Below are 12356 nucleotides of genomic sequence, written 5' to 3'. Positions count from 1 at the left end.
ATTTAAAAAAAAAAATATCGATAAAAATCTGTAAATAAGAGCAGTTAGAGGTGTATTCAAAGTGTTTTATACTTCAAAACCGCTTCTATTCAAAACACAAACCTATGTGCTGAAAGAGTGGAGAGGGGGGGTAAGCACGCAACAACGTTTTTCTTATAATGAATAACAATTATTATATAATTGTATAATAATTAAGTAAAAATAATAGTTTACAATTCTCATAATTAGAATCAATAAGGAAATGAAGAAAAAACTAGGAAAAGAAGGTCGTTTCATCCCCTCCATCAATCCCCCACCACTTCCAGAAAGTGAACAGGCTGATAGAGCAGAAAGTTGAACGGTTCCGCTGGTGTCGTGTGTGACTCCTCGTGGTTGGGATTAGTTTTTGTTGTTCGGTCAAGTTTTGTGCTTTTCGTACCTCATTGTTGATATTATTGTAGTGTACATATATTTTATTTATTGCAGCTTATAGTTACCTTAGAACAATGAAGTTTTTAGTTATTGCTTTTTGTATGATATTTGTTGGTAAGTATCAACAATTTTATCATAATGTTTGAGGCTTATTTACTTTTGCCCATTTCCCTTCCTTTTTATTGAAACTAGAACAATTAACCATGTTAATGAGGATTTAATCTTTCTATATACAAAATGATCACATAGAGCATGAATTCTTTCAAATGTTTGCATAGAACAGAGGTATTAACCTCATTCATTAAATATAAACAACACAACTGTTTGTACTGAGTTTAACTGTATTTTTAGTCTCTGGAGACATAGCTAAGGATGATAAAATCAATGCGGTTACCGAAGAAACTCGGAATCCACTAGAAGGTATGGATATGCCTCCTGGCATGGACAAAATACTTGCTGGACTCCCTGATATCAACGAAGGAGACGATATGTTCAAAGAAAAGTGTTTGAAGGCTGGAACCAATGAATCCTATATTAATGCTACAGTAAGTATCATATTTCATTAGTTTGATTGAATTGTTTTAGCTGACTTTTCACCTAGGAAATGAACTATGGACATTGTTGCAATGGTTACACAAAGGTAGGAATTTTATCTCTGTGATAATAGTAATCATGTATACAAAGTTCAATAGCATTTCAGAACAGGTCACCCAAAGATATGGTACGGATTTCATCACCCATTGCCTGACAATATTCATTAGTCGATGATAGATTATGTAAAAGTTTAATTGCTAACCTATTACTTATAATCATTTTTTTTTCTCTCCCCCCTCTCAAACTAAGGTCCTTGTGAATGTTAATGTGAACTAAAATCTTTTAGTTGGGAATTTTTTAAAACACAGCTTTAGAAATTCTTTAAGATTGATGATTGAACAACTTCACTAGTTTCAAAAATATATTCAGAAATGAATAGAAGAATGTTTTTACTTATTCTTTAATAATTCTTTACACTTATACTCATTATCAATTTTTTTTTATTCTTAACAGTATATGTTTTTATTTTAAAATTAGGATTGTTCCGTAATGAGACAAGTTTTTCTTATGAAAGTTATACATTCCAAGTATTAATTTATGTAAACAACTAATCAAGAAAAAATAACAATAAGTTTGTTATTCTAGGCTAATAAAAGGTTGTTTGCCACTTAATAGTTTAAACATGTTTTGAATAAATTCAAGTTTTTTTTTATTTTCAGTGTGTTTACTCTTTCACAGATTCTTTCATTTTATTTTTTTTGTTATGTTGTTTTAAGCACCTACCAAATGTACAAAGCAAACAAAGTTGGAAATAAAATTTGTTATCATATCAAGACATTTTTCACTTCCTTTTTTTTTTTTTAGGATTTAATTGTATATTATTATTATTTATTTTTTACTTATTAATGCATAAGTTATATATATTAGGAATTGTGATAAGGGTCGCTATTTTGACCTTGGCCAAGTGTCATCACCTACCTGACCCCATGTTAATTGTATCGGTTCTGTTATGAATTCTTGTTTGAATTACATCCAGACCATTTTTTATTGATTATTATTATTATTAATATTATTGTTCAATGCATATTCTATTGATATGACAATAAGTATTCATATATTAGAAAATAGTTAATCTTAAATTTTATTTGACTCATTACATAAATATCTCATGTGTTCTTTACATTTTTATGAATTAATTTTCTATATAAATAAAACTGTTTTAGAGAGTTTTTGTTCTTTTATATTGCTATATAAATTCATTAAAGTGCTACTAAATTAAATTTAAAGTTATAAGTAATATTGAAAAAAATTGTTTTTTAACATTTTATTTATGCCGAAAGTTGAATTATGATGATACCTAAATAATTTATTGATTTTTTTTTTTTAATTTGTTTTCCAATATTATATTGTTATTAAATATTTTATTGGTTTTGTACAAATTCACCTTCAAGCAATCATGCTGAAGGTAATCAGTCATTTGATAATGATAAATCATTGCTTTAATGACCGTGTTTGGAGGACAGCACAAAGAGAAGATTGCTTTTATAATTGAGGCTCCCTCCCATGTAGAAATCAAGGATTTGACTATTAGCTATGTCATAAAATTATTTTAAATTATTCTATTGCTTTTTCATGGTGGAGAAGCTAGCTTATATTGAACTCATTTAATGCAATCCTTTTTTATTATTCTCCAAGCTACAAATAATTGATAAAAAATAAGTTTTTAAATTCATGCTGAGCAAAGGAAAAAAAGAATTTTAAAACTTGTTGAAATTACATAAAATAATATTTTTCTCACCTTTTGTAGTATCATCCAGAAAGGTTTGAGTGATATTAACAATTCAATGTATGTAATCTCCGTTTAATGTCTATTTATTGAATTAAAACTTTCATAAAATTAAATTAGTAACCAATAATAAGAAAAAAATTATTTTATGTCCACAAATAGAAACCAAATCCTGGCTCCATTCTTAAAATTCATAGTTCTATGCATGTGAACCCAAACTAGGTCCACTAGTGAATGATTTTTATAGAAGGTTGCTTAAAAAAATATATATATATATTTATTCCAAATAAAATAAATTAAAAAACATTTTTTATCTGTTAATTGTTAAAAATAAACTCTACAGTTGAAAATACGATTGATTATTTATGATTGGAGAAGTTTGTTGGGGATGCAGTCAGCAAAGAACAACATAAATAAACAAAACCATATTTATTTATTTGGTTTTGTTTATTTATGTTGTTCTTTGCTGACCGCACCCCCCGACAAACTTCTCCAATCATTAATCTACGGTCAACTATCTACACCTCATTATTTATGATGATAGTTTGAATTCATCGAGATTAGTTTTCACATTTGCTAGATCATTATGAACTTGAGCATGCGCATTTGTTTATTTTAAGTTTATAAGTTTTGCATGATTTAAATAATGCTAAGTACGATTGATTAATTTTTCAGACGGCGAAGGAGGCATTTGAGTTATGTGTAAGTGATTTAGTTGACATTAAAGAATTGAAAGAAGAGATTAATCGTGCTAAACCAACTGGGGATCTTGACACTGTTTTCAAAAAATACTGTCAGTAAGTATAATTTACTTATAATCTACTGTTACAAGTAACAGTTATTCTATTTAGTCATCTTGCTATTGAAAACAATCAGTAAAGTAGTATTAAAGAATTTGCTTCTTCCCTCAGTTTCCAAAGCTTGGAAACCCTCTATTTGTGATATTTTAAAAATCTTATCTGTTTCCCTAACACTCTGAACTTGCATCTCTATTACTATTGATATGCTCCCAACTTGTAAAAGACAAAAGGTAAACTTCTGAATATTTTTTTTTTCAAATTTTTAGTTTGTTTAATAACCTACAGAATTTGCATTATTTAAATTCTCTATTTATATATGTTTTTAATCATTTCACTGGTCTGGAAGAACAATGATGCAACTGTAAACTTTTTGTATTGACTTCATTGTATTGGCTGGCTCAAAAATGCATTTGCTACATGTTTGTAAGTCAACATAATAGTACTATAACATTTGCCAAGGGAGGAATTTTGTAAGTAAAATTATGTTGATTGATAAACATCTAGTAAATCCATGTTTTAACATCTTCAATTTTAAAGAATTTTACAGTTGTGTGATTATTCTTCCAGAGCTATGGTATTGATTTAAAATCATAACTCCCTCAATGCAATAACATTATTTGTCAGGTTCACTGGTATCCGTCATTTCCAATACAGTCTAAATGGCCATTCTAGTTGAATCGTGTTGGTAGTTCTTGATTTACTCTTACTATACTTTGAATGATAACTATTAGTTGTTTTGATTGATTTATGTAAGATTTTAAATAATTTATTTATTTCAGTAAAACTCCGGTACTGAGGAGTTGCATTACTGACCTCTTGGATGGTTTCCAAGGCTGCTTGAAGCCTGAAGAGAGAGGAGATGTCTATGTACTTCAGAATATAACAAATTCTTTATTGAATTTTGTATGCTTTAAAGAGGGAGATCGAATAGCATGTAAGTACCTATATTTTTTAGTTATTCTTATGGGTGCCCGATGCATGGTTAAAAGTCATACAGAGAGAAATTTATACTTAAGGTTTTATTCACCGAGTGAGGCTATGTAGACCATATACGTTTGATGGAAAAACATTGCAAAAAGAAAAAAAGTAGCAAATGCTACTACCATTCATTGATTTGGTTCTTTTCTATTCCTGCTTTTTTTTGCTCCTCTGATTTTTTAAACTATTTCTGTGGCACAATATTTGTATAATTTCTGAATTATTATAATTTTATATTGTTACTTTCATATTCATTTGTAATCATTTGTGTTATTGGTGTGTTTAACCCGAATTTGACGATTTTTTTCTTATGCATTCATATCTACTTTGTATAAAATTCACTACTATGGTTCCCTTTTCAGGCTCTCAAGAGCGCTGGATTTTGAAAAACAAGGTGTCAAATGAAAGAGAATTTCATGGAGAAATGACAAATCCTAATTTTGATTCTTAAATTTTTATTACAATTTTAGTAAAAGTGATTTAAAAATATAATTGCTTTCTAAATGTTGATAATGATAAGTCAAGACGGCACAGATTTAGTTTTGAAGATTTCGATATGGACTTGAAGGCTGGTAGGGTTTCATTCCCCTTGGAATGAAAACATGCCTCTCCCGCACTGGTTAAAATAGGTTGGTTACCTGTAAATAAACTTCTTCCTACTCCCTCCTATCAGAAATGATCATTAATTACTCTGCTTACTCTCCTGACTTGGTGCCTTAAATTTTTCTTCTTTTCACCTTCCTGAAGACTCACATGGGTGGAAAAAAGTCTATGAGGAGGGTATCAAAAAGATTGTGTCATGAGTTACAACTTGAATAGAATGGGAAAGCGATTACGTGGATAAAAAAGTAACTTGTATTCCTACAGTACAATTTTTTTTAAAAAGTGAGTACTCATACTTTCTAGACATGTCTCGTAGATCTGTTGAACAAACTTATTGTCAATGATGGGTATAAGATATCTTCATGTATTCACAATAAAAGTATCATGTTTTGCTTAAAAAAAATGTTCACAATTTTGGGAGTTTGGAATCATGAGCTAAACACATTGCCAGTGGGTGTTCATATAGTCAGCATTTATGAAATTTTTCATTAAAGCACACTTCTCAAATTCTTTACCCACAGTGCTACATTTTATCTATATTATATTGAAATTATTAGAGTTTTGATTTTATTTTCACTGGATCATAATAATGGTATCGGTTCTATCTTCTCTGGGTATTTTTTTATTTTCTAATCTTTTCCTGCACGCTTAACTCTGGTATTTCAAGTGGAATGAGTTCTTTTTTTTTAATGGATTCTGATAATAAATCAGATTTTATGAGATAATCTTTGTTCTGATGCATCCTAAAGACGTAAATAGCCAGAAACTTAAAACAATTGTTTACAATTTTTATGATTTCTGCATAAGCTGTGTTTAATAGAAAAAAAATGTATAGAACACAATTGTCCTGGTATTCCATTTCCTATAAGAATCTGTCATCATAATTTGAGATTCCTTGGTTAGCCATGTTAAATGGTTGTTATTATGATTATAGATTCTGGCAGGAAATAGAATTCTGAAGCAATCTTTTTCTTTGGAATTTTTCAATTTTCCACACTGTTAAATTGTCTTAATCAGTAAAATACCTCTAGCGATTTAAGTCTTCAGGACACATTGGTTCAAAAAGAATATGTAAATGTCACATATAAATTTGTCTTAAAACTTTACTATTAGAATCTGTAAAAAAAAGCTCTCCGATCCATAGAAAATTCCAGAGTTATGTGTACTGGAGAAGGTTAGAAAACCAATCATGTCCTCAAAAGATAGACTACATAGACTGTTATGACATAGCAAAAATAAAATCGAAATACCAAAGATTCTAGGTTAGAATGTGTGAATTTGGATACTGAAACATCCCGTTTGTTGTTACTTACTAATTAATCATAAAAATTGCTACTAGTTAGAAGTATTTGTTTAAAGTTGAGTAATTATTGTTTGGATTGATATCATAGGTTGAAGTTGAAGTTAAAAGGAAGTTAGTCAGATAGAAATGAATAAGGAGTTTCAAAAGGAGTTCACAGAGACTAAGACCCCTCCCCTCCCATAATCAGTTGTTAAAAAAAAAAAATAAAATGTAATGGTTATATTAACTATGTAAGACCCACCAGGCCGATCTGGTATTAAATAAATAAAAAAAAAAAGAGAGATTGTAGGAATAATGAAAGATTTACTAAAGAGAGCAGTTCTTTAGAAGTGGATGTACAAGTTGATAAACTGGCATCTGCTATTTAAAAAGTTGAAGGCAGGCGGGTTGTTAAAATTAAAAATATAGAAAGATTTCTTAGTTCTGAAGGATTGAAAAAAACAGATACATTGGAAGTATTGCTGTTGGAAAATGGGTTAAAGTATCTATAATATGACTTATCAACTGGAGATAAAAAGGACTTCTGAATGAAAATATTCATTAATCTGTTCAATTATACTTCCCACACAGTCCACCATATACAAGGCAGTCATCTAAATAAAATAAAAGTGGATGAAAATAAAACAGGAGGCTATGAGATGACAGACTTTCAGAAGCAGAAAATCACAAAATTTTAAGAACTATTTTACAAAATAGCTAGTTCGTTCTGAGAAAAAAGTGAAACAAAGGTTCGAATGGTTATGTTGCCTATGAAATGATTCTTTATTTTTTACTAATCTTTTATGTTTTATGTTTATTATTTTATTATAATGTTATTTATAGGACGTTGAGATGGAAATACTAGTCCCCGTGTTTTAAAGCTTTAAAATATACTGTTTTCGAGATAACACACAGTCCCATCCAAATTTTTGCAATAAGCTCCCAAATGGCCATGAAAAGATTTCCATAGAATACTTATCACACATCATTGTTGTGTTTTTATATTTCTATGAATGGTTAGTTTTGCTTAAATGTTAAAGTGATGGGATATTTTCCTGTGAGGACATCTAATTACCTATTAAATAAACTATTTCTGTAACATAGCCATTATAATGTATTCAGCTTAAAGTTTATGTTAAGTCAACTTCCATGACAATTTATAATTTATTAAAAAACATTGTTTATTAGGGAAACAAGTTTCTCTAATATCACATATACTTTGAATGTATTAGGCACCCAGTAATTATAATTGGGGTGGCAGCATTGCAGCGAATAAAATTAGCTTTCAATGGTCAAAACCATCTATGTGGCCAAACCAAGATAAATTGGATTTACATCCTGTCAGCATTTATTAAGTAGAATTGAACTTAGGGCGTTGTTTTTTTTCTTTCAGAAGATTTTTAGATTATTTGAATCAGTCATTTTAGAAAACCTTACTTCCATTTTTTTTCAAAGTTGTGCTTGCAATCCAAATTGACTGGTTACAGTAAGCCTTTGCCATTCCACATAAAGCAGCACAAGTAGTAGAATCCTTAATGCGTACTTTAAAATACAAAAATTATGAATGACGCTTTTCAAATTTAAAAACTGTAATCTGTAATCTTTAGTTTACGTGTTTGGAGATGAGTTGTTTCTCATATGATTGATTTGTTTGAGGTTAGGATTACATTAAATATTAATAAAATATGAAATTATAACAATAATTTATTGCTTTTTTTTTTCAGTATTTATTGCCGAAGGAGGACCTGAATGTCTGAATGACAAAATGGAAAAAATCAGTGCCTGTGTTAACTCTACAGTCAATGCAGCTAAAGGTAATCTTAACGTTTCTACAGAAGAAATGCCAGACATAGTTTTTGACTCCGAAAAGTGTGGGTAAGTATTAAAAGATATTTTTTTAAAATAAATTTGTAAGGTCTTAATTTTAGTTTAATTGTTCCTGTTTGTCATTATTTACAAAACAATAAGATTTTGATATATTCATTATAACTTGTAACTTTTTTGCCTAACCATCTTAAAGGCCACAACATAGATACAAGGCAAAATAGATAAAAAAATGTAATTAAAGAAATTTCACCTGTTAGAAGAAACAAATTCTTATTGTGTTATTTTTACATTAACTATCTGTGCGTTCAAAGATCATTATTCGCTACAAAAAATACTGTATTTAGATCCTCTATGATTTGGAAAACTTGTTTGGATGCTGATTTATACTACCTTAGCATGGTTTTTCTAGTTAAAGTAGTTAACTTCAGAATAAGCCAGAAGAATAGATTCCTTTATCCGTGTATTATTCAAAATACTAAAACTAATGGTATTTCACTTGAAGCACAAATAATGGTATTTCACTTGTTTCTATAAACTCAATATTTTGTGTATTATTGATAAATTAATTGATTCCTCCTTCAGCATTCCCTCTATTTCGTTATTACAGTAAATCATCGCTTCTCTATTAAAAAATTACAAATGTTCACTTATTTTAATTTTATCTTTGAAATTGTGTCTTATTCCTTATTTTATCTAAAAAAATAATAAATGAGAATTTTTTATCAATAATTTATAATTTTTGTTATCCTGTATCTTCTATAACTGAAAAATAGATTGCAGGTGTTATTAACAAAAAGTAAGGAGAAGTTGTTTATTTATTTCCCTTTGGACACAACCCCAATAGAAATAGAGTTGGCCACAACTTGATATAGCAGTAAATTATTTACAAAAAAAAAAAAAAAATAAAATAACTAAGCTGATGTTATAAACAATTAAATAAAATTTTAAAAGAATATATAAATTTGTCTTAATAGTTATAAAAATACAACAGTTTGAAAATACCTAAATAAAAGTAGTAACCATTTATGTTGCATTAAAATAAAAAATTAAGATATAGTTTTCTTTTTTCTATTTTTATAATTAAAAAATATATTATTTTGTATAAACAAAAAAAAGAAAGATAAAAATAATAATAATGATAAAATTAATAAGAATGATCTATACAATACATGAGTGTATATAACTTGATTATGCGTTCATTATAAATGCTCAAATAAGGAGGATACTATTTTCATAAAAATGAATATTTTTTGCGATAGAAAAATTAGTGGATGTTAATAATTCGCTGATCTGGTTTCTATTGTATTGGATGATATATGGTAGATGATGTTGGTAGTCTTTGTAAATAGGACAGCTTACCAGTATTTGAAGAAGGTCTTTAGGCATTTTTAAATTATATATGGTGCATTCGTTGAGTTGTTTGATCTACAATATGATTTTGATGTTTTTACTAGGCTTAGTAAGGCCAGTGTTTAATAAGAAGCAGTTTAGTTGAAACTTTTTAAAATTGACAACTTTAAAAAAATAATTTTAACTAAATTATTCGTTTAAAAACAAATAATTTAATTTCTATCCATTTTAGTCTCAACACATTTTATTTTTCTACAGTCACTATTTGTTAAACTGTGATCAATGATTTTAATTTTGGTTTTAATGTGAATATTGACTAATTAGAAATTGTTGTTTTGACCAGGGCAGAATAGCCTGCATGGAGTTGAGTTTTTAAATCACGTAGTTCCAAAATTGTATTTAGTAGATTGTCCCTGAGGATGGTCGGATTGGCCGAAACGTCGTACTTATAAGAAAAATAAAATGTGTTGAGACTAAAATTGATAGAAATTAAATTATTTATATTTAAAAAAATTAACCAGTCTTAATAAAGTGTTTAAGATTATAAATTAAATAAATTATTCATGTTACCCATTTTGTTTCAGCTACTTCACCCAAGTTCAGAAGTGTGTTGTACAAGTTCTTGAAGAGTGTTCAGAACCGACACCAGCCAACATCATTGGGAGTCTTTTTGACTTCGTACGGAAATCAACACCTTGCAAACAATATTTGAATGCATCAGGGTCTTCAAAATCTGTAGTGTTTTCTGTTATGTCATTCCTAGTGCCACTAGGGGCGATAATACTTTCTAAAATTTAAAGACTACTTTCTGTACAGCGGAAAGACTCCACATCGTACCTCATTTTTAATTTTTTTTTTAAACAAAATGGAGGCCAGTCGAAGAATCTTTAAATTAACTATGTCTGTGGTAAAGCAATAATTATGTACAGTTTATATGGCGGTATGACATTTTTAAAGTACAATTTTTGCCTTAGATTTAGCTGTTTTCCAAATAAATAAATTTAAAAAAGACCTTCAATTAAGTTTAGTCTAAATTTTAAATGGTAAATGCACTTTTAATTTCGTTTATGCTCCTCCACACGTCAAGAAATATTTTAATGAATTCTTAAAATACCATGCCATATTGCTAACGATTTATATAAATACAATTTCAAATTGTGATATTATGGTATGTATATGAAGTGTTGAGATACACTTAAGTCAACGTAAATGTAATATTAGCCCAAAGTGTGTGCCTTATTATACATAAAATATATCTTTTTGCTGAATATTTAAATCAAAATAGGTAAGTTCAGTTATTTTTTTGTTTGTTTATTTTTTTATTTTTAATGAATTGTATTTAGAGTTTTATGTAATTAGGGGGCAAAAAAAATTGGGCAAGTGATAAATGTATAGTTGGACTTTTTGTGTTTTCTACCTAAAATTAGAATAGGTAATTTTACTGGATAAAATGCAATTCCAGTTGCTAAAAATAAAATTAGCAACTAGTTGAAAGAACATCTTGATCATTAACATGATTGATGTAGCCTCTACAAAGCCTAGTAATATAAGTTTGATAGGACAACTTGTATCATGCAATATAGGACAGGTTTTTATTATATACCAAGCCACTTGTTAACAGTTTTGTTCCTCTCATTTTTAGGAGAATCTATTTTGAAAAATGCATACTGTAGGCTTGAATCATGCTCTCTGTTATATCTTCTAGTCACTGTCCCTGAAAATAAGCAAATCAATTGTGTTTTGATTAGAGTTTTCAAATTAATACTTTGTTCAGTCTGGTCAGTCACATGTCAATCTGTAACTTAGCATGCCCATTTTGTCATTAATGGTTAAAAATATAATTCTCCATTGAACATATAAATTCATGTTATATTTATAAGCACAACGTAGAGCTACATAGGTTTATGTGAATTAAATTCTACGTCCCAAATATATTGTTATATAATTTTGAGTTTTGTCTTATATAATTTTGTTAGAAAAATTATTTATTAAAATCTCCTTTGAAAAAACCTTGTCTATACTTAATAAAAATATTTTCCATATTCTGATGTTTTCAATTCCTTTTTGTTTTTCTTTTGCCATGCATATGATTTTTGAGGAAAATAATTTTTTTTGCTTGATTATTTTCTAGAAAATTATTTATTATTTATGCACTAAGATGATGAAGTGAAACAACATTGTAAAGTTAAATAGTATTCTAAAGGATTTTTTTTTTCACCTCATCATCTTACTACATAAATAATAAATAACTTCCTAGAAAATAATCAAGAATAAAAGCAAAATATGGATTTGAGAAGACAGCCATTTCAAAAAGCTAAAGGCAGAATTCAAAAGAAAACTACAAGAAATTATATTCCAACATACTACAGGTAATTTCCCGAAGATAGGAAAACACCCTGAAACGTTGTGAAGTTAAATAATATTCTAAAGGAAGTTTTTTACCTCATCATCTTTATATATTAATTTTTTTTTAACTTATAGGTGTGACAGAATAAAGAGCAATTGTTAACAAATAAAGGTTGGAAAAAATAAAACAAAATACATATTTTCAATACTCAAAGTTAAAACAAGAGAAGATATGAAAAACTAAGTAATTTCCAAATCATGGCAATATCTCAATCTAGTGACCCTGTGTTCATCAAACCGGTGTGTTGAGAGAAAAAAAAGTGTTTCTGAATGAAATGATTCATTGTCATCCATGAAAAATCCCTAAACGAACAGATCTAATAGGAAAGTGCTTAAAATATACCAACAATGCAGCAAAATCTGATTAAGATACTTCAGA

General features: G+C 28.4%; 1 protein-coding gene across 1 annotated transcript; it reads left to right on the top strand.

Moving 5' to 3' along the window:
• The first annotated feature begins 308 nt into the window (after positions 1 to 308).
• LOC106679574 (27 kDa glycoprotein) lies at positions 309 to 11613 on the top strand. Its single transcript, XM_014418803.2, has 6 exons — positions 309 to 525; positions 763 to 956; positions 3407 to 3528; positions 4311 to 4465; positions 8119 to 8269; positions 10156 to 11613. The coding sequence occupies exons 1-6, from the start codon at positions 486 to 488 to the stop codon at positions 10367 to 10369; spliced, it is 876 nt and encodes a 291-aa protein (XP_014274289.1). The 5' UTR covers positions 309 to 485; the 3' UTR covers positions 10370 to 11613.
• The last annotated feature ends 743 nt before the right edge of the window (positions 11614 to 12356 follow it).

Source organism: Halyomorpha halys, unplaced genomic scaffold, assembly GCF_000696795.3.
Source record: "Halyomorpha halys isolate HHAL.00 unplaced genomic scaffold, Hhal_1.1 Scaffold209.1, whole genome shotgun sequence".
Classification (NCBI taxonomy): domain Eukaryota; kingdom Metazoa; phylum Arthropoda; class Insecta; order Hemiptera; family Pentatomidae; genus Halyomorpha; species Halyomorpha halys.
Note: the sequence above shows the minus strand (reverse complement) of the source record. Positions and strands in the feature narration are given on the sequence as shown.

Bases quoted from the DNA above. Each gene is read 5' to 3' on its own strand.
- LOC106679574 (XM_014418803.2), top strand. From the start codon at position 486: ATGAAGTTTTTAGTTATTGCTTTTTGTATGATATTTGTTG. The intron at 526-762 runs GTAAGTATCAAC...CTGTATTTTTAG, and splicing joins TTTTTGTATGATATTTGTTG to TCTCTGGAGACATAGCTAAG. The intron at 957-3,406 runs GTAAGTATCATA...TTAATTTTTCAG, and splicing joins AATCCTATATTAATGCTACA to ACGGCGAAGGAGGCATTTGA.